Raw genomic sequence first — 18,823 nt, 5'->3', positions numbered from 1 at the left:
GGTAATGTCATAAACGTTAGACAGTTCCAGGCGAGCTTTGTATACATAATTTCATGGCACTACCGACTATATAAATCACCCACAGAGGTTATATATCGTTTGAACACGCCAGAAAGAGGATTATACCTATAAGCCATTCGGGCATATGTCAGTCCTGCTGCTGCCCTGAGCAAACAGTCAGCTTCATAACAAGATAGGTAAGACTGGGTAAGATCAAAGTATGGGCTATTGGAATTCTGTATCTGATGAATGCTTCATGGATATAGCAATCTAACTTCTAGGTCCTTCAGTCGTTCACTATAACCATTGGCATGAGCCATGAAGGTACGGTCAAAAGAAATTCAAGGAGGAGACGAACTATTCTTCAAGTTTACTTAATTATCGCATAAAATAATAATTCAAGAAGCTCCTGCGTTAAATCACATCAACCTTCTCTTAAACTTCGAGTTAACCCATTTATTTACAGCCTCAGCTTTGACGTTGTCGCAGTGGCTTAACTGACAGATTACGCATACGTTCCCCGCCGTTATAACCGTGCCAATCTGCCAGATAGACTCTAAGCCATGATCAATGACTCGGCCGAACCGACACAGCTATTCTTAGAAAGAACTCGCAATTCAATACGTGTATCAAGAAGAAAAGCCTCAATCCGAACACCTAGAAAGTGGCTCTCTATAGTTTCTAGAATATGTAACATTACAGAAGAGCCAGAGATTAGGCTTGTTCCAGAACACGCTGGTTTGCGAGCAGGGGTCCGCCTGCAACCACTCAGTAGTTCCCGTCAGGCATACGTCATTATTTCTTTTTATTTTTCTTCTGCTCAGGCTATTTTTCGCTATGTCTTTTTCAGCCCGGGGCATCGGGCGTGCCGTCCGTGGAGCGGTTCGCATCAGCAGCCACGCATAAGTGGGAGACTTATGCAGTACTTGACAGGTGCAGAATCTGTGATGTGAATGGGTACTATCTCTCAAGTCATGATGATGTAGATAGTTGCCGAATTGTGATGTCTTGCAGTAGACAAATCCTCAGTAGAGCGACTCCCATGTGGGCGCCGGCTGACCTCGCCCGGAGGTCACGGCACCGAAGGGACATGGACATGGACATGGTCATGTTATTGTTGGGGATGAGTCCATGTGCCGTGTTGAAGGGAAAATCCAATGCTAATCCTGTCAGCCCCAAATCCCGACGCCTCGTTTGAGTCAATGGGGCCCGCCTCTAATGGACCGTGGACCCTGTCCTGTAGAATCAGCTGCTTGAGAGCGAGAGCCTTATAACAACAACGTTGCGCTCTTTGTCCTGGCCTGATTTTCATCCTTCTTTTTTCAACCCATCGTGATACAGAACATCAACTGCTTGTCTACAAACCTCTTTTCTTATATACGCCAATCAATCCAGTCGTATACTCTTGATTACAACAGTCAATATGCCTTCTACTACTTCTTCGGCCATGCAAATGCCCCGTGAACCGGCCCCCGCAGCGTTCCCTACCGAACGAACCAGCACCGAACAGCCGGTATGTCACCCACGAACCTCCGGCTTGGCTTCTACCAAGTCTTCCCAATCGCCAAGACACGACAGCCAAGCATTGAATTTCAAACATCGTGAATCATGATTGACTAACTCGTTTTCAACAGCGCCCAGTTCAACCCATGACAATGGAACAGCCTGAAATGAGCATGCGAGGAGGCAAAGACGGTGGTGTAAGAAAAAACCAATTCTTCATTCGACTCTGCAGTATTTACTAACATCTTGAAGGCTATCTGTTGTGGTATCTGCGCCGGTCTTTGCTGTTTCGAATGCCTAGACTGCTGCTGTTAAACAATTTCAATGGGCAAGGATATCATAGAGTAAAGCTCTGGCGTTCAGGCACGATTTACTGGGAGGACAATGTAAAGGGATACCATCTTTGGCTAATGATACGACGATTTTGATAGCTTTGTCTTCAAATAATACCTCGTTCGAATATTTAATTTACGGCCATTCTCTCATCGCTTCGTTCAGTCATGACAAGTCTAAACGCGAGTCCCTAAACCATACCCGCTCTACACGACCACGCCCTCCAATCGCTTTACCACGTCCTCATAAAATTTCATAGATAACTTTTCAGCAACTTCATCTCGTGTCTCATCATCTCCATCATTTAGTCCCAAATCCTTGCCTCCAGCCAAACACTTCCGTGTTGCATCTTCAAATCGCTCTCCCATGTCAGCACCTACTGCTGCGACTCGGTCTTCCTCTAGTAGAGCCTCTCGAACACCACGCACAACATCAGGTCTCCCGCGCGCACGCCGTATATCGATACTTAGCACGTCCTCAACCGGCCGCCAATGTGCTAATTCGACCAGAATGACACCCAGGCTATAAATGTCGAAGCTCTTCTTCGAACGCTCTCTATCTCGCCGACGGTTTGATTGGGCGTTGGGATGTCGGTATAGATCATGCTCTGCGTCATCTCCTGGGGCATCAGTCATCTCATCTGATCCCCCAGGTCGTGAAAAATCGAAGCCTGAGAGATATGGTTGGCGGTAGTCTACGTGGTCATCACGTGTCCGGAAGAATAACACATTATGACTGCGAAGACCCTTGTGTAGCCAGTGTACAGCATGAAGGTAGAGGAGACAATTGCTGATAGCGTGTGCCAAGTATACTCGTTCTGTAACACGAGGCTTGCGGACCTTTGGGTCTTGAAGAAGCTCACGGAGCGAAACAGGTGGGAGTGAGGTCTGTAGATTATCGTCGGATGGCCGCTCGAAGATGAGGCCGAGTCTTCGATCTAGAATATCAACGTCATCCTCAGAGATGTTGGGATCAGCTTTATCGAAGAACCCCAGACAGTGAGGAGTGCGAAAGGCCTCGGGCTTGGGACTATGGTTCAGCAAAGCAGCAAGTTTTCGGACTCTCTCAATGATATCGGTCTTTGATAGCGAACCTGGTTGGGTATCTGTATTGTCATAGTCCTTCCACTCAATCCAAACCTTCTTCTTGCCTTCTGCTGTCTTCATGAAAGCCTCACACCGTGGAGCATCTGATTCATCCACCTCAGGGTCTAGCTCTATGAGGTATCGAGGGATGAATAGATTGCGCTGATGACCCGGCTTTGCAAGATCGAGGAACTTTGCAGCAGCTTCGTCAAAGACTGCTGGACTATCTGACTTGGGATCGATAGTCTCATTGAAGGCCTTGAACTTGGCTAATCTTGACAATTGCCGCAGAGCGTCAGCATTGGCCTCCCTTTCCAGTTTGGACATTTGCGACGGTCCAACCCGGGAACCTGCATCGAGCTGAGACTTGAGAGCTAACACAAGATGACTCAGATCGGCTATCTTGTGATGGAGCAATAAGACTCCACGGTTGGTGTCCTGTACAGTATTGCGAATCTCGACCTGTAAGGAGTGATCGAGGATATTGGTCATGTTGTCATTGAGAACTGAAAACTTGGCCAGCAACTTTTCAAATCCTTGCTTGTCAAATGAAGTCCACCTTAACCTAGTAAGGCTTTCTGATGATTTAGACTTGAGTCCAGCCATTGCTTTCTTGATGAAGTTCCGCTTCTTTTCACTCATAGGATAGTTTGATAGCTTGGCATCTTTTTCCGGAGCATCCAAAACACCATCTTTATCCACAACCGCGGAGAGGTTATTGTGCTTCTGCTGGTACTCTGTGAACTCATTGAAGAGACACTGAATTTGGACAAGCAGATCAATTACAGTCTGGCGGTGAAGATTGAATACGTTTGAGTTGAGAACCTTGTCTTGGTTCTTGGCATCAAGGTCAAGCAGGCCAGAAGCTTCACTCCAGCAAAACAGGCGCTGCTGTTCCATCCTGAGACGGAGATTGAGATATTTGCACTCATCCTCATAGCCCAATGCCGTAACAAGAAGCTGTATCCCTAATGGATGTCAATTTCACATGTTATGCTGGTTACGATGAGCTAGAATTACCTTGAATACATCCAGTGTAGATCTGGAGGCTGATGGAAGCAACTCCCAGCGCCAAGCCGGCAAGGGATACAGGGTCCATCGCGCCCTACTGCAGCTTATTTTAGGGCTCTTGGGAGAGAGGCTGTGCGGCTGAGCAGGGTCTGAGGCGGCCGACGAACTCGCTGTGATGGATGTGATAGAGTGACTTCTTGTCACTGGGTGGTTCAGGAGCTAAAAATTATTTGACACTGCGGGGGATCATGCGAGGTCGGAATGAGGTGATGATTGGTGGGAGCTATGATTAGCAGCCCGGAGATAGAAGGGAAAGATAAGAACGGAGATGATGATTTGGATGCTAATTGATGTCGAATATGGAAATCCGTAAATGCGGCCAATGACATTCCTCCTGCAACAGTTATCGACTCGTTCGGATCCTTCAACAGGGCTGCAATTGACTCGTGCACTCTTCGTCTATCTATCTCGTCGATCACTTTTTCGTATTAGCGACGCACGTCGTGTCGTGTAAGCAACCCCGTTACCATGAGTAAGGGGCGTATAAATGCCGAGAGGACCCGAATTGCCATGGATCGGATGTACATGAATCCTTCGAGACCAGGGTCCTTAAGCAACTGCCATTTACGCTTCATGCATGATCTTCTTAACGCCGGTAGTTTGCGAAGTTGAGAACTGATTCGAAGTTTGTGAGGCCAGTCATGTTACATTACTCTGGAACCTGAGTTGGAAATTGTTAAGCAGACCGCCTACAGGACTTGAGTAAACGGTTGCCTACAGGGCTTCATGTTCAGCTTCTCTCAACCCATGTCTTAAGCTTAACTCAATATGGAATATCCTGTCACCAGAAGCTACAATATGATTCGTTAGGATTTAACTCGGATTGTAGTTGTAGATCCGGATGTTACATGCAGACGGCTTCTCCGAGATGCTAAACACCAAGCTACGCTACGTGATGGATGTTTGTTTAAGGTTGATGTTGGCAGCTTGAACCATCTTGTGAGTCAGCTTGCGGGAAATAAAGACGTCATTTCTCAAATTCCGCGTCAAGTTAGACCAATTGTATTTTTGGAAGTCTTGTCAACGTCTTCTAATTCTTACTAATTATGGAGTTGATCCTCATCAGCTCTCAGTAAGCCATCCAATATCCCGGGTACGCGGTCCGTAATAGATGCCGCAGCACCGCTTGCGGGCCGCAATTCATTGCTTTTGGTCTAGATATATTCGAAGCTAGTTCTAGAATTGCGTGGCTTACTGGCTCAGGTAAGCGTAAAAACGTGGCTTAAGTTGACTCCCACTCCCGCGGCCTTGAACTTCCGCAGAGCTGGACCTCGCAGCGTTGCATTACCTTGCCGACACGATTTCCGGTGCCTTGTAACGGCTTGGGGAGGATACCCACACACCTGACAAGCTGCACCATGACCTCTGGTGAATGCAAGATTAGCTTAGCAAAAGCTTGGGTAATAGCAGCACTTCAGCCAGCCAGTTATGATGCTATGCTATGATATGATGTTTGGTGCTAAGAACTAAGGTTTAAGGATCAGACCTTGGGTGAAGCCATAAGCACGACGATAGCCTCCTAGTATTGTTAGACTCGCATATAGTTGCTAGAGTTGACATCGAGGCAGTGTGCCCGGGACATGGGAGTGCCGGCCTTCACACCCACAGACATGTCGAAGCCACGAAGCCAAGACGAAAAGAATGCAAATACCTCTCATCCCTGTCCTTCTAGTATGCCAAGCCCAAAATGTCGGGATGCGGCAAAGGCGTACATGCTGCATCATGCTCGGTACTGGAATGGGATGAGGATCGTCTAGATGGGAAGCAAGTGACATGCTGTTTTGTGTTGTTCACTCAATATTCTGAAGCAATGAAACCTGCATGGCCGTTTATAGAAATGGATCAACTTGTACGAGCTGACTGATCTGATTGGTCCATGTCAGAGATGCCATTCACTTAGACACACCCTTGTGCTGGTAGCCCCGTCTCTCTAATATAACGCCCGCAAGTTAGTCGTTATAAGCTCCTGGAGATAATCATCTAGTCCCATGTTAAAGCCTCGGGTTTACTTAGTAATTGTAACTAGCCTCTAAAACTGTGCTTCACAAGGCGAGGCTAGATAGTCAACTAAGCGAGCTTTGCACCATTTCAACATGTGGCACCGACAGTTTGGGCGGGCGTCCGCTAGTTTGGTTAACCTTACTGGCTGACATGAGTCTCTGTCTGCATTTCGAGGTCGGACCAAGCCTACCCCTGTCATCTTTGAACATGTGCGGCACAACCGAATACAATGGTAACGCAAGCGGATAATGCAAGTGGCAGAATGAAGAGGAGGGAGTAGGGAGTATGACCCCCAATCTCAAATAGTTACTTGTTCCATGATCCCTAAACTACCGCTGTTTGCCAGTGCTAGGGCTGAAGATGGTCCCTGTAAGATGCTTTGCTGTATACCGTTTGCCCAGATGGAAATGCCGGGTTCCGTACATAGCCCTCCGAGTGAAGCATGATGATATCGAGACTGGCGCTTAAATGTCCTATTTGGACATGGTACCAGGGTTGCTTTCGAATCATTCGGAGATTCGGCTCGTTCATCAGTGACATGACGTTGTTCTGTACCTGAGGAAGAATATCTATAACAGGCAGACCATGCGGAAGCGTATTCATTTCGAAGTATTATTAATCTTCTTCCATCTTCTTCGCAGGTTCCATTTCCCTCTCAAGTCTATACCAGCAGACATCGCAAGTGAGAGTTGATTATTCAACAAACATCGTCACCTCGGATCACTTGCGCCCTTCAGAGATATTGTCTTTGGCGCCCTAGCAAGGTTCACTTATAGATCTGAGCCAAGCGGCCGCCTTGTTTAGAAAGCGGCATTCAAGATCTGAACTCGACTAAGACACAGTCAGCACCTGTACTAAGTCTCATCATTAAGTCAACTACCGGCAAAGCCTCAATCTCGAAATACCCACTATTGGCTTATATCGAAACTCGAATTCACCTCTTGAAACCACTAACAATCCTCCAAGAAGCACTCATCAATGGACGAAAGAAGGAAGACTTTCTCTGGAACTCATTCCGAGTTCTCCTCGCCGTTCCCCTCTCCCCAACCTTACTCATTCTATTCTGACCCTCTGAACACATCGTACATGTGGTATTCTCCGACAATGAACTCCAGAATCTCATTCCACCAGACAATCTCGAACTCAAATAGAGAAGATACATACTCGGGAAATGATGAACTGTCTTCCAACTCAAATTCGCCCAGCTCTGGTGTCGATGGGAGGGCTTCACCTTGTGGATCAACATCTACAACGGCTGAGAGTAGTCGTATGAGCGTTACTTCTGTCCCAGCTGCTTGTTTGGCTTGTGTAAGTACTGTCTCTTGGATTGAGGTAGAGCCGCTGTTAACATCATTTCTCTCTCAGAGGGGCAGACATTTGAAGTGCGATGGTGTAAATCCTTGTTCTCGCTGCCTTAGTTCTGGCTCTGACTGTGTCTATGTTGCTTCAAGACGAGGCTACAAAGGCCCTCGCAGAAACACCGTTCAAAAGCCTGGCAAGAAACATGGCGTATCTCCAGCTCGAACAAGAACACGCAGTGGCGAAAGCTCAGTGACATCAAGACCAGAACGTTCTGCTTCACTGGGCTCATCCTTATTTTTGAGTCCTAATATGGGCGACGACATGTTAAACTCGCCATTATCGACACCTTTACTCGACCCTGCCTTGGATGCTAGCAACAGCATGGAGAGCGATATGTCTTTCTTCGGGCCTTACGATCCAGCAGATACATCAACTGATATGTTCAACTTGTTCACGAGTCCACAGCATGAACATGTCGTGACGCATGTCCCTGCACTGACTCTACCCGAACGCTGTATAGACTCGTTTTACAACCATTTCCATGCCGCGCATCCTTTTGTGTTCCCGAAGGAGTCACTTCTGATGATCTCTCACGAGAGTTCTGTGATGCCCGTACTCGCTGTAATGCGCTGGATTGGCTCATTACATATTCCAGCATGTTCAGAGCGGGGCCGTTTCTTCCAGGAAGCTCATCAACTTATATACGAACCGCGTCGTCGAAAGGACGGGTTCCTTGTACAGGCTTTGTTACTCCTTCTGATCGGGTTGGATGGACAAGGCCAACAGGAGCAAGCTCGACAAATATTATCTGGACTCGAGAGAATTTCTGTGGATATTGGTCTCAATACGAGATCATATGCGACTACTTACGGGAGAGGTATTCCAATGATGGAAGAGAGTTGGAGGCGGACGTGGTGGGAGCTTTTCATTGTGGACGGGCTAATCGCTGGAGTCCATCGAAGTACGAACTTTTTGCTGTTCGATGTAGCTTCTGATGTTGCCTTGCCTTGTGAGGAATATGAATATCTGTCTGGTGTAAGATATTAATTTCTTCATACGGTAGAATCTCTCTGACACGATTGCCTGTATAGGACATTCCCGAGCCAATGTATCTCAGGGATATGAATGAGAGTGACTTCTCCGGTACAAGCCAGGGGTTTTCATCTTTCGCGTATCGAATACAAGCGACTCAAAACCTCGGACGGCTCTTGAGAATCCCTCCCGTTTCTGGACCCGACGACGAAAGCCTCAGAAATATTCAGACGATGTTGACGAGTTGGCGAGTCAGCTTACCCAAGTCAAAGGCAGACGCTTTACGGCAATATGGCCATCTTGATGAGATGCTCTTTCAAGCTCACATGATAACCCATGCTACCTCGATTCTGCTTCATCAACCATACTCACAGCTGAACTCAATATTGAGCCGGTCAAACAACCAAACCGACCAATATGATTCTGTGTCGTCAAGAGACGATTTCAACAACCATACGAAGAACATAATACAAGCCGCAACAGAGATCAGCAAGCTTGTCACCCATCGTGTCTCGCTACTTTCTCACAGTCACTTCTTCAGTTACGTGGTTACAATGTCATCTGTAATTCACCTCAACAGATGGGCTATATTTACACCCGATACCGAGAACAACTTACGCCAGGTGCTCCGCCTGAACATTGGTGCCCTCTCACGAATGTCTTTAGTATGGAGCGCTTCAGAGCGAGAGAGTAGTTCTGTGAAGAGCATGGCTCGAAGCATCTACCAGGTCAAGAAGCAGTATAGGGTATTGCCCCAGTTTTGGATCAGTATGACTCATGATGAAGCGATGGATAGGATTGCGGCGGACGACGCTATGATTCACGAGTTTGAGGATATGCAGGTTGTGCCTGGTATGATGGGTCATTGGACCGATCCTGGGAACAAGCAATGGAATTAAACACTACAGGGCTTCCAAGAAAGAATTGTGCTTGAAACTTGATTTAAAGCATGGCGTTTTGGCTGGTGGCTTCGAGCAGAGAGACTTTGATGTATTGTTGCAATGGACAAGATGCACAGATGCAAAGAAGTACATGTGTGATGAGAAGTAGTTAGACTGTTAATTATGTACAGAGTATTGTAGCCCTATTTAGAAATTTGAGGATACATGTTATTCCCGGCATGGCATCTATTTGTACGATATCTCTGTGACGTGAGAATGCTGAGTTGAAGAAGAGGAAGGCCGGATAAGTCGGCTTGACTCTCAGATATCAAAGACACGGGATTTCTAATGTAGATCAAGAATAAGCTTTATATTCTTGCCGTCGCTGTTTAAAACGGCCCTCGGCGATGTCGAGTCTTCGGCCCGTCGGCGACCCTGGTCGAGACTCAGCCCTATTACTCGGGAGTTAAGCTATCACGAGCCAATCACATGAAGGAGCCAACAAGTCGGGACGGATTCAGGAACTGGGTAAAATCTTACTCAGAAGCTGAATTCACATGCATGGGTAATACGAAAAGAAATAATCTAGACCCCGAGATTGCTTACATGCATATGGGTCCAGTTTCACCCACCACCTGCAAGCTTGCGATTATCTGATAATCCGGCAGTTGGTCACTATACATACAGAGAATCTAGATATGAGAGATGAGCCGGATCTCGGATATCGGCATTCCTCCTCTGCTTCTTGTTTATCGTCCGCTTCCATTCGGAGACATGTCCAGCTTTAACAGGCTGTAGAGCAATAAAAGCAGTAACACATACGTCAGCTCAAAGTCCCAAAATGGTAGTGGCGGAGTTTGAGTAAGCAATCAAATTTTACCATCCGCGCACCTTTTGCTTCAGCTGAAAATTGGTGGATGACACGGGCTATAGTCAAGACGCCGAAAGATGAGACAGTCTCTCTTCTGTCCTCTTGAATTGATTTCTCCTGGTGACTGCAGTGTTTACTCATATATAAAAACCTAAGGTGCAAACTGTCTTTTCTTGACATCACTGAAACACTCAATTGCTACATTCACTAGTGCTCTCTAACCCCCTTTATCTCCACTACTTAATCGTGAAGCCATCAAAATGACAGTGCGTAAGTTATCCGACTTGGACAACAGCATGGACTCAGAGCAACGTCCTGTCGCAGAGAAGCATCTTCTCAACACCACAATCAAGAATTTCACTTGGCGCAACGTCACTGTAACAGTCAAAGACAGAGAGACAAAACAGCCCAAGGCAATTGTTGATAATGTCGAAGGGATAGTCGAAGCAGGTTTGTGGTGACCGCCATTCTTCAGTGATACAAAGCTAATGAATTTACAGGCGAGATTTGCGCCCTTATGGGTCCTTCAGGTTGCGGAAAAACAACACTTCTTAACGTACTAGCACGCCGTCCAACGAATGCAAGCAGTGTTGAAGCAGAAGTTAACATCAACGGAAGACATTTATCACTTGCCGAGTTCAGAGAAGTTTCGTGCTTCGTTGAACAGGAAGATGCTCTCATTGGCTCGTTAACTGTTCGAGAAACCCTCGAGTTCTCATCGCGGCTCGCCAGCTCGGGGTAAGCATCTTGTATGCTCAGCTTCCAGATAGTATCTGACCTTGGATAGCTCTTTGTCTAAGAAAGAACGGATCGTCCGCATCAACAACCTCCTTGAGTCTTTCGGTCTAGTCGAACAAGCCAACACTCTTATTGGAACGCCCATTCGCAAGGGTATCTCAGGTGGTCAGAAACGTCGAGTCGGTGTTGCGAGTCAACTCATCACTAGTCCCAAGCTTCTCTTCCTCGATGAACCTACGAGTGGTCTCGACTCAGCTGCCAGTTTAGAAGTTGTTAAATATCTTCGCGACGTGGCCAAGCGCAACAACCTTATCGTCATCTGCTCTATCCATCAACCATCCACTTCGACCTTCAACTTGTTCGACAAGTTGCTCCTCCTCTCTGGTGGAAAGACCCATTACTTCGGACCTGTAAACAGTGTTGCGGCATACTATGCCGAAGTTGGATCACCGCTACCTCAATATGTCAACCCTGCCGAGCATCTTCTTGAGCTGGTCAACATTGATTTCGCCCAGGATAGAGGCGAGGCATCACGAGACTTGGAAACACTTCAAGCCGCATGGCAAAACTCACGACATGCCAGTGAAGTCAACACTGCAATCAAGTCTGCCGAATCTTCGGGTGGTGACTGGAACATCGATACAATTGAGAAGAGGCCTAGCATGTTTAGTCTTACTATGACTCTCCTCCATCGAAGCTTCATCAAGAGTTATCGAGATGTCGTAGCCTACGGCATTCGTATCGCTATGTATCTTGGTCTCGCTATCATGATGGGCACTGTCTGGGTGAGACTCGATCCTGCACAAGAGTCTATCCAGCCATTCATCAATGCTATCTTTTTTGGCTCAGCCTTTATGAGTTTCATGGCAGTAGCTTATGTCCCTGCTTTCATTGAGGACAGGCTTCAATACGTCAAAGAACACCACAATGGCCTTTACGGAGCAGCGGAACTTATTATATCCAACTTCTTCATCGGCGTTCCTTACCTGTTTCTTATTTCTATTCTATTCTCGGTCATCTCATACTGGCTTTCCAACTTCCAGCCAACTGCAAAGGCCTTTTTCACCTGGGTTCTGTGGCTGTTCCTCGATCTACTCGCTGCAGAGTCACTTGTTGTCTTTATGACATCCCTATTTCCCAGCTTCGTCATCTCCCTCGCACTGGTGGCCTTTGCGAATGGTCTGTGGATGTCTGTTGGTGGCTTCATGGTTCCTCCAACTATCCTTAATGTCTTCTACAAATACGTCTTCCACTACTGGGATTACCAGAAGTATGTGTTTGAGGGTATGATGGTCAATGAGTTTGCGGATCGAGTGTATAGCTGTGGTGATGGATGCCGTTGCATGTATCAGTCAACCCTGGCGGACCAGTGTATGATCGACGGACAGGCTGTGTTGAACCAGTATGGATATTCGAACGGACATATGGGACGAAATGTTGGCATTATGATTTCCATCATTGCTGGATACCGACTGGCATCATGGCTGGTTCTAGTATTGAGGAGGTAATTACGTCTGTTCTGGAACACAAGTTTTATCGGTATATCGTCACAAGGTCAATTCAGTCTTATATAGCGATGGTATAATCGGGCTTTAGATAAAAAGTACAATATATATTAATAAATGGCATCAATAAGTTCTTGTATCGTCTTTCCTAAAGTTCACAAGATGTAGTTCGTCAACAAACACTGGGAAGGGAGTCGAGGTCTTTGGGAATTACGCCAGTTCTCGCCGCATCTACTACTATCAGTGATCGTGTCGTACGTTTTGAAAATCGGAGCTCACCTCTATAAGACCAGCGATAGTCATCACCAAGACTAGCCTTCCAAGTCCAAAAGACCCATCCAAGAGTATTCTCTTCATATGCATGCACCTGAGCAGAGAACCACTTGGTGTAAAACTCCTTCTGAGTCTGAGGATTCCAAGCATCAGTCTTCTCAACATCATCGGGCACAGCTAGTAACCATTCGCCAACGATCGTGGGGCCGTCAGTGTTGCGATCATCGGAACAAGATTTCTTGATGTATGCGTCATGGGAAGCTTCAACACTCGTATCCCACTTGAGGTATCGATGGTCGTCGAAAGCCGTGAATGAGGTGTCCCTGAGGAACTCGGTTGGCTTTCCGCTGCCCCATAGAGAACCCATCATATGGATATGAAGGCGGTTGTTGCTGGTGACCTTGAGCTTGTCCTCGACCTTGCGAATTGCCTATGGATCGTTAGTATCATATTAAGTCGATGATCAGATAGTAAGTACACTGCAGGCCTTGGGATAATAGGTCTTTCGCAACGAATCAACGGCCTTGTCCCAGTTCAGCGGCTCATTGACTAACCCAAGCATGCCAACATTGCGATACTCTTTCTTGGTGTGGATTATGTCGGTCATCCACTCGAGCCATTCGATCGCGCGCCCATAGTTATAGTCACTATAGAACCCAACTGTCGGAGCATATTGACCCGTAAAGGGCTGGTTGGGTTCTTGAGCACCCGGGGCACCGTGTAGGCTATTTTTACAGTTAGCATATGCCATGAACTTGTTGAGAGACTTACTCGAGAATGATGTAGAAGCCTCGATCGCTTGCCCAACCACAGAGTTGAGTCAAGTATTCCAAACCACCCTCCAAATGTTAGCTACAGCATATCAAGAAATGATATTGTCATGTACCTTGGGGAAGTGCTCTGAATCATCAACAAGGTCTTCCTTTAGCCAATACCCTAGAGGCACACGAATAGTATTCAGGCCATAGCTCAACATCTCGTCGAGATCGGTTTGATTAATCCAGCGTTTCCAATGAGCTTGAAAGTTCTTGTCCGCAATATCTTGTCCTTTGTTCATGACACAGTCAAATTCGGACTTTTCCCCCTCACCACCTGTATTGGCCCATTCTTAGCTATCGATCCAGGGCTCATAGATGAAAAGAGACCCGAGGTTTACTCCCCGGATCTTTTTGGTCGCTGGAAGCCACCTTTTGTTGTTCGGCTCTGTTCGAAGAGGGTATACAAAGATTTCATTGTCACGCTCGTTCAAGGCATGAAGTTCAGTATTAGGAAGCCATGCATTAACAGACGTAGTTAGGACCGCAGCGGCGGTGATAAAGGCAGATGTCCGCATCTCAAACTACGCAGAAGTTAGTTAGAGAGTGAAGAATAGAATTTGCTGTTAGGACATTTCTTCACTTGTAGGCCATTTCGTTCGAGTGAAACACATGTTAGTAACATAACAAGGGGAATTGTTCATGCTTTCAGAGCACACCACTATCATTTGATGCTCTGTGGCTGTGCCCGTAAGCTGGTTCGTAGGATCAGGATTCAGTCTTAAATAAACGATGTTACATGGGTGTAATACACGCTGAGGAAACACAATAGACTTGCGAGTTTATAGGTAGCCCTAAGGGATCCTCTCTTCAAACTTTAGATTCCAAGGACTGGGACTCATAATCACAAGAGAAAGGCTTGTGAATTCAACACAAGATTCCAAACTTCCAGAAATTCTGGAGCATTTCTTTCCTTTGTTGGCACATTTCGTCTCAACCCTTTGACAACCCATGTTGCCATGTTGGAGGAAATGGTGGAGCAGCATCAAAGGACGGTTTCATAAGAATTGTTTCACTAATCAGCTGGCTTTCATTAGTGAAGGACGAAAGAAAGGAACGATTTGTGCATTTCTTGGCTGCATAAATGGTGCATTTGTCTGTGGAGAGATCTTTGGTGCGATTCTGTGACAGCTTAGCTGCATGACCTTGTAGATCCCGGCAGCACAATAGCATAGACTTCAGATTTTACATCTCTCAGGTAACCAAAGCCTTGACTTCTCAGTAAGTTAAGCACTGCGTAATATGTAGCATCATCCCAAGATCATGGGAACCTAGACTGCATTTTTCAGGTACCATCGCAACGGACCATACGGAACTTGGGCCGACATGTCGTAACAGCGCACGGCCTGGGGCGTATTGCATCAGGCTGCGAACTCCTAGTGGTTCAAACAGCCTCATGATGAAAAGCTTGACAAGTGTCAAATCGGAGCCGAAGCACATTGCAGTTTTGAGAAATACTATGTGGGTTCTCTGATCGAGCACAGAGACGGTGAAGAACGAGGCGAGTCATACTTGAGTACCGAGAGGGACTAAATGTTTAGAAAGCAAGCCCGGATCGAGGTTTTTCTCAGATTGAATTAACTTTAGGGTACTGCCTTAGTTTGTGCACCATAACTCAGTTTAGTTCATACCAGTCAAAAAGATTGAATAGAACAGGTACTCGTCACATCCAATACAATGCTATTGATGAAGCCTCCCGTCTACAAACTCAACGGGCCGCCGTTTCTTCACCGCTGACGGCCCCACTATCGGGCAATACGTATCCTGACCCACAAATACATTCGAAATACTCCAAACCTGGCAGGTACAGATGATGATGGGATGCGCTGGCTAGCCTTAGCTTGCGCCGCGGTTTCCCCACCAACCATCCCTACCTTAGCAACTGGCAACGGTGACGGTGACGGGAAGAGTTCCCTCCCAAACGGAACGACTCAAGTCTTCAAGCTTGGCTTGCGTACCTACCTCTTTTTGTAGCTTCTTTTCACCTACACAAACCTCTAGGCAATTCTTGTTTTTGCCTCTGGTTCTTCGATTTTACGACTACAGCGATCCTTAGGCAAGATGTTTGTGCTAGAACTCTTAGCCTAAGACATCCGACATCGCCTTCGAGGTCATCAACAACATTCCTTCATTCCGATCTCGAGACAAGAACCACGCCAAACGCTACGAGGATCCAAAAATACCTCTAAACTTCACCGCGCGAGACATCCCGATCTCGCCTGAAACACAACTTTCCTTACTGTCGTCGCCATCATGGCGCCGGCAACCGATGAACTCTCTGCACCTGGTGCAGTGAGTTATGATTCCAACACCCAAGTCGTGGGAGATGGAACGTGGGACTTTGACAAGAATACATTTCTACTCCCCAATTTACAGGGTCTCAATCATGAAACCATGCGTTATAATGGTATTCAAGCCCGTCTTCGAGTTCAAGCATTGTATTCGACTAACACTAGGCGATAGGCATGGGAAACAGATTTTCTACACTTACACAATATCATGGTCTTGTACTAGCACATGCCGTTTTGGGAACAATAATATTCCTCTTTCTCATCCCCTTCTCTGTCATGACAGCCAGATTCTATTCAAGGCGTCCTGGCTGGGCCATCAAATACCATGGTCAGCTCAATGTCTTTTCCGGCTTGTTACTGGTGCCTCTCTTTATCCTGGGCTACTTTGCAGTCGGCCCGGAACGAAGCTTGACGAACCCACATCATGGGATTGGTGTCGCCATATTTACTCTATTTCTAGTTCAGCTTATGGGCGGTTGGATCGTGCGAAGGGTGGCCAAGTCCGTCTCTTTGCGCATCATGATTCACCAATGGTTCGGTCGAGCGATTGCCCTTTTAGGCATTACTCAGGTTCCCCTGGGACTCACCTTGTACGGCTCGCCACTCTACCTGTTCATTCTCTACGCTGTCTGGATGTTCTTTCTTTTTATTTTGTACTTCATCTTGAGTTGGCGGTCTGCTTCTCACCGGGACTACTATATGGGTGGAGCACGCTCAGAAATGCGGTCTGAGTTGGCGCCAACAGAAGATACACGCACTCGATACACAGAGTCTGAATATTTCTCAGAGTACAAATCGGAGCCTCCTAAGAGCAAAGCCAAATGGCTAGGCCCATTTATCGCACTCGGTGGACTCGCAGCCCTGGCCAGAGGACGAAACAAGAATAAGAACCAAGACAATGGCAGTCGAGTCCGAAGTCGATCCCCTTCCTTTGATCGCAGCCAAAGACCAGAAGTTCTCCCATCTAGGACCGGATCAGCTAGCTACCTCACTGGACATACCGGGGAAAAGTATTCCGATGTAACGCGGAAGGACAATAGCGGAGCTGGAGCCGGAGGTGGAATCGCAAAGTTCTTGGCCGTCCTGGGACTTGGAAAACTGTTCTCCAAAAAGGATCGCTCACGCGATGAAGACTACTCAGAGTATTCTGCAGTATCGACTGAAACACCCAGGCGCCACCGCGCCACCGCGAGCGCTCCAACTATGACTGACTTTACCAGGACTGATTTTACCAGCGATGTTACACCCAATAATAGGAGAGAGCCCGATATCACGCGTACTTCGTTACTCCCCCCCTCTGGAAATCGTCCGCCACCTCCTGCAATGTCGCAAATGCGGAGCGCCGCTGATGGAAGTTATACCGAGACTGCTCTGAGCTCCCCTCCTCCATCTGTCACCCCTCGAGGCAAACGATACCCGCCAAATTCAGGTCGCAGCTTCTTCGAAGAGTCAGACTATTCTTCCTATGTCAGTCCTTCTCGACGACCACAGCCTGAGAAGTCTGGTGGTGGTTTTGCGAAAGGACTGCTAGGTGGCCTTGGTTTCGGATGGTTTGCGAAGAAGATGGCGGACAGGAGGGCAGCAAAGGAAGAGCAACGCTTACGTGATGAAGAGGACTTGAGATCCGGTACCTCATTGTCCAGGTTTACCGGCGGCGACGGACACGACTCTCCCACGAGACGAGACAGCCGCCGGCCCATCGAACGTCGACAAACAGGCTACCCTCCCACGGACACGCTTCTATCAACCGAGATGTCGGAATCGACCATTGAGCCCCGGCCTGCACGAGGTAACTACGTCCCACCTACTGAAATGAGCACTTTACCCCCACAATCAAATCTCCCACCCGTGGCCGGCCGTGCAGGAAACCACTCGAGACGCAGCAGTGAGCATGTCTCAATGCCTGCGATGCCACCTGATCCCCACGGTATCCTGGCACCCACTGAAACCACGGCCTCAGGAATATCCCCAGGATCTCGGGCTCAGCGGTCCCGTCAAGGCCGGCCCGGTGACCGAGATACATCAAGACTTGCCCCAGGCGAGGAAGATTCGCGTTACGAACGCTATGCATCCCCAGCCAGTGTCAGTGTCAAGATGAAGGTACATGATGATAAAGACAGGAACGTGACCCTCCGACGACTTACAGAGGAGGAAGCAAAGGCAGCACGGGGCCGAAGAGACTCTGCTAGCAGCATCTCTGGACTCGAGTCTCCCTCGTACCGCCGACGTTACCGAAGAGACTCCAGCCAAAAGCGAGCTGAGACGGCTGCCGAGCGAAGAGCTGAAGAGGAGGATGCCATGCCGCCTCTGTCCCCCCCGAACCCTTCCTTTGCGAAGCAAAAACGACGAGGCAAAGACTCCGCGTATTACTCCGGACAACCAACACAGGCACAAACGCCAGCGTCGCTACTGCCAGGCGCCTCAGCCCAGTTTGGCCAAACAGTGTCTAGTTTGGCTGAGAGCCATGGCACTTGGAGTGGTATCACTCCATCTGTCAACACCTCGCCCCCTGGACCTGCTGGGGAAGGGCCAGTTGACGGATCGGCCGCAGCAGAAAATCGACGACAACGGCGACGACTCGAAAGGAGACGTGCAAGCGGACCTACTGCTGAGCCACCTGCCACTACCAATGTCGACATGTTTGACTGAAAGGCCGAGGACTGAGAGTTTGATGTCTCTCGTTTGCCTGTCGACTTCAAGCTGACAGGTGGGCGATTGGCTGGTGAAAAGATATGCATCGTGGGACGGGATCCTAGCATGGGCGGCGTTCTGGAGGGAGATTTGTGAATTTAGTAACGTCACGTCACGTCGATTTCAATGTTTGCAGATAGACTTGGAGGACGATACTGATGCCAATGAACGAATTGATTGGCTTGAGAATGATAACTTGATATATGGCAACTTTCTTATTACTAGAGTTTGAAGGGATCCACAAAGGATTGACGATAATGAATTCAGAATTGCGCTTCTCTCATACAGTTAAGGTGTGTATCTTGATGAACTTGGTGTGATGTGTATTTACTGTGAAGCCATTGTATTTAAGTGACATACTTGGACCGACCGTAAAGAACCTGTTATGATTGGCTTACACTGAGCTTGGTGTTGAAGCTCCTGTCCCTCGT

General features: G+C 47.6%; 6 protein-coding genes across 9 annotated transcripts; 4 read left to right on the top strand and 2 right to left on the bottom strand.

The window, feature by feature from the left end:
• The first annotated feature begins 916 nt into the window (after window positions 1–916).
• On the top strand, window positions 917–4,346 carry FOXG_20025 (uncharacterized protein). Of its 2 annotated transcripts, XM_018400294.1 has the most exons (3): window positions 917–1,513; window positions 1,635–1,700; window positions 1,756–4,346. In XM_018400294.1, exons 1-3 carry the CDS (start codon window positions 1,424–1,426, stop codon window positions 1,816–1,818), a joined length of 219 nt encoding a protein of 72 aa, XP_018246443.1. In that variant the 5' UTR covers window positions 917–1,423; the 3' UTR covers window positions 1,819–4,346. The 2 variants fall into 2 exon arrangements, with proteins under 2 accessions (XP_018246443.1, XP_018246444.1); XM_018400295.1 differs by having other exon boundaries at window positions 1,260–1,513; window positions 1,635–3,857.
• Window positions 1,260–4,682, bottom strand: FOXG_09302 (uncharacterized protein). 2 transcript variants are annotated; one of them, XM_018388389.1, is made up of 3 exons: window positions 4,460–4,580; window positions 3,942–4,410; window positions 1,862–3,889 (listed from the first exon to the last, which is right to left on the bottom strand). In XM_018388389.1, the coding sequence occupies exons 2-3, from the start codon at window positions 4,018–4,020 to the stop codon at window positions 2,043–2,045; spliced, it is 1,926 nt and encodes a 641-aa protein (XP_018246442.1). In that variant the 5' UTR covers window positions 4,021–4,410; window positions 4,460–4,580; the 3' UTR covers window positions 1,862–2,042. The 2 variants fall into 2 exon arrangements, with proteins under 2 accessions (XP_018246441.1, XP_018246442.1); XM_018388388.1 differs by having other exon boundaries at window positions 1,260–3,889; window positions 3,942–4,682.
• A 2,415-nt stretch (window positions 4,683–7,097) lies between these two features.
• Window positions 7,098–9,498, top strand: FOXG_09301 (uncharacterized protein; the record flags this gene model as incomplete). The annotated part of the gene is made up of 3 exons (XM_018388387.1): window positions 7,098–7,301; window positions 7,359–8,330; window positions 8,387–9,498. 3 exons carry the CDS (start codon window positions 7,098–7,100, stop codon window positions 9,224–9,226), a joined length of 2,016 nt encoding a protein of 671 aa, XP_018246440.1. The 3' UTR covers window positions 9,227–9,498.
• Window positions 9,499–10,192: 694 nt separating this feature from the next.
• Window positions 10,193–12,447, top strand: FOXG_09300 (uncharacterized protein). The gene is made up of 3 exons (XM_018388386.1): window positions 10,193–10,529; window positions 10,580–10,817; window positions 10,867–12,447. Exons 1-3 carry the CDS (start codon window positions 10,340–10,342, stop codon window positions 12,323–12,325), a joined length of 1,887 nt encoding a protein of 628 aa, XP_018246439.1. The 5' UTR covers window positions 10,193–10,339; the 3' UTR covers window positions 12,326–12,447.
• A 47-nt stretch (window positions 12,448–12,494) lies between these two features.
• Window positions 12,495–13,652, bottom strand: FOXG_09299 (murein transglycosylase; the record flags this gene model as incomplete). The annotated part of the gene is made up of 5 exons (XM_018388385.1): window positions 12,495–12,553; window positions 12,602–13,025; window positions 13,074–13,320; window positions 13,367–13,434; window positions 13,482–13,652. The coding sequence occupies 5 exons, from the start codon at window positions 13,650–13,652 to the stop codon at window positions 12,495–12,497; spliced, it is 969 nt and encodes a 322-aa protein (XP_018246438.1).
• A 1,613-nt stretch (window positions 13,653–15,265) lies between these two features.
• On the top strand, window positions 15,266–18,697 carry FOXG_09298 (uncharacterized protein). 2 transcript variants are annotated; one of them, XM_018388384.1, is made up of 3 exons: window positions 15,266–15,817; window positions 15,874–17,490; window positions 17,818–18,697. In XM_018388384.1, the coding sequence occupies exons 1-3, from the start codon at window positions 15,664–15,666 to the stop codon at window positions 18,348–18,350; spliced, it is 2,304 nt and encodes a 767-aa protein (XP_018246437.1). In that variant the 5' UTR covers window positions 15,266–15,663; the 3' UTR covers window positions 18,351–18,697. The 2 variants fall into 2 exon arrangements, with proteins under 2 accessions (XP_018246437.1, XP_018246436.1); XM_018388383.1 differs by having other exon boundaries at window positions 15,874–18,697.
• Window positions 18,698–18,823: the final 126 nt, after the last annotated feature.

The sequence above is a fragment of the Fusarium oxysporum genome, chromosome 9 (genome assembly GCF_000149955.1).
Source record: "Fusarium oxysporum f. sp. lycopersici 4287 chromosome 9, whole genome shotgun sequence".
In the NCBI taxonomy this organism is placed as follows: domain Eukaryota; kingdom Fungi; phylum Ascomycota; class Sordariomycetes; order Hypocreales; family Nectriaceae; genus Fusarium; species Fusarium oxysporum.
The sequence above is the reverse complement of the archived record's forward strand: the minus strand, read 5'-3'. Positions and strand labels throughout refer to the sequence as shown.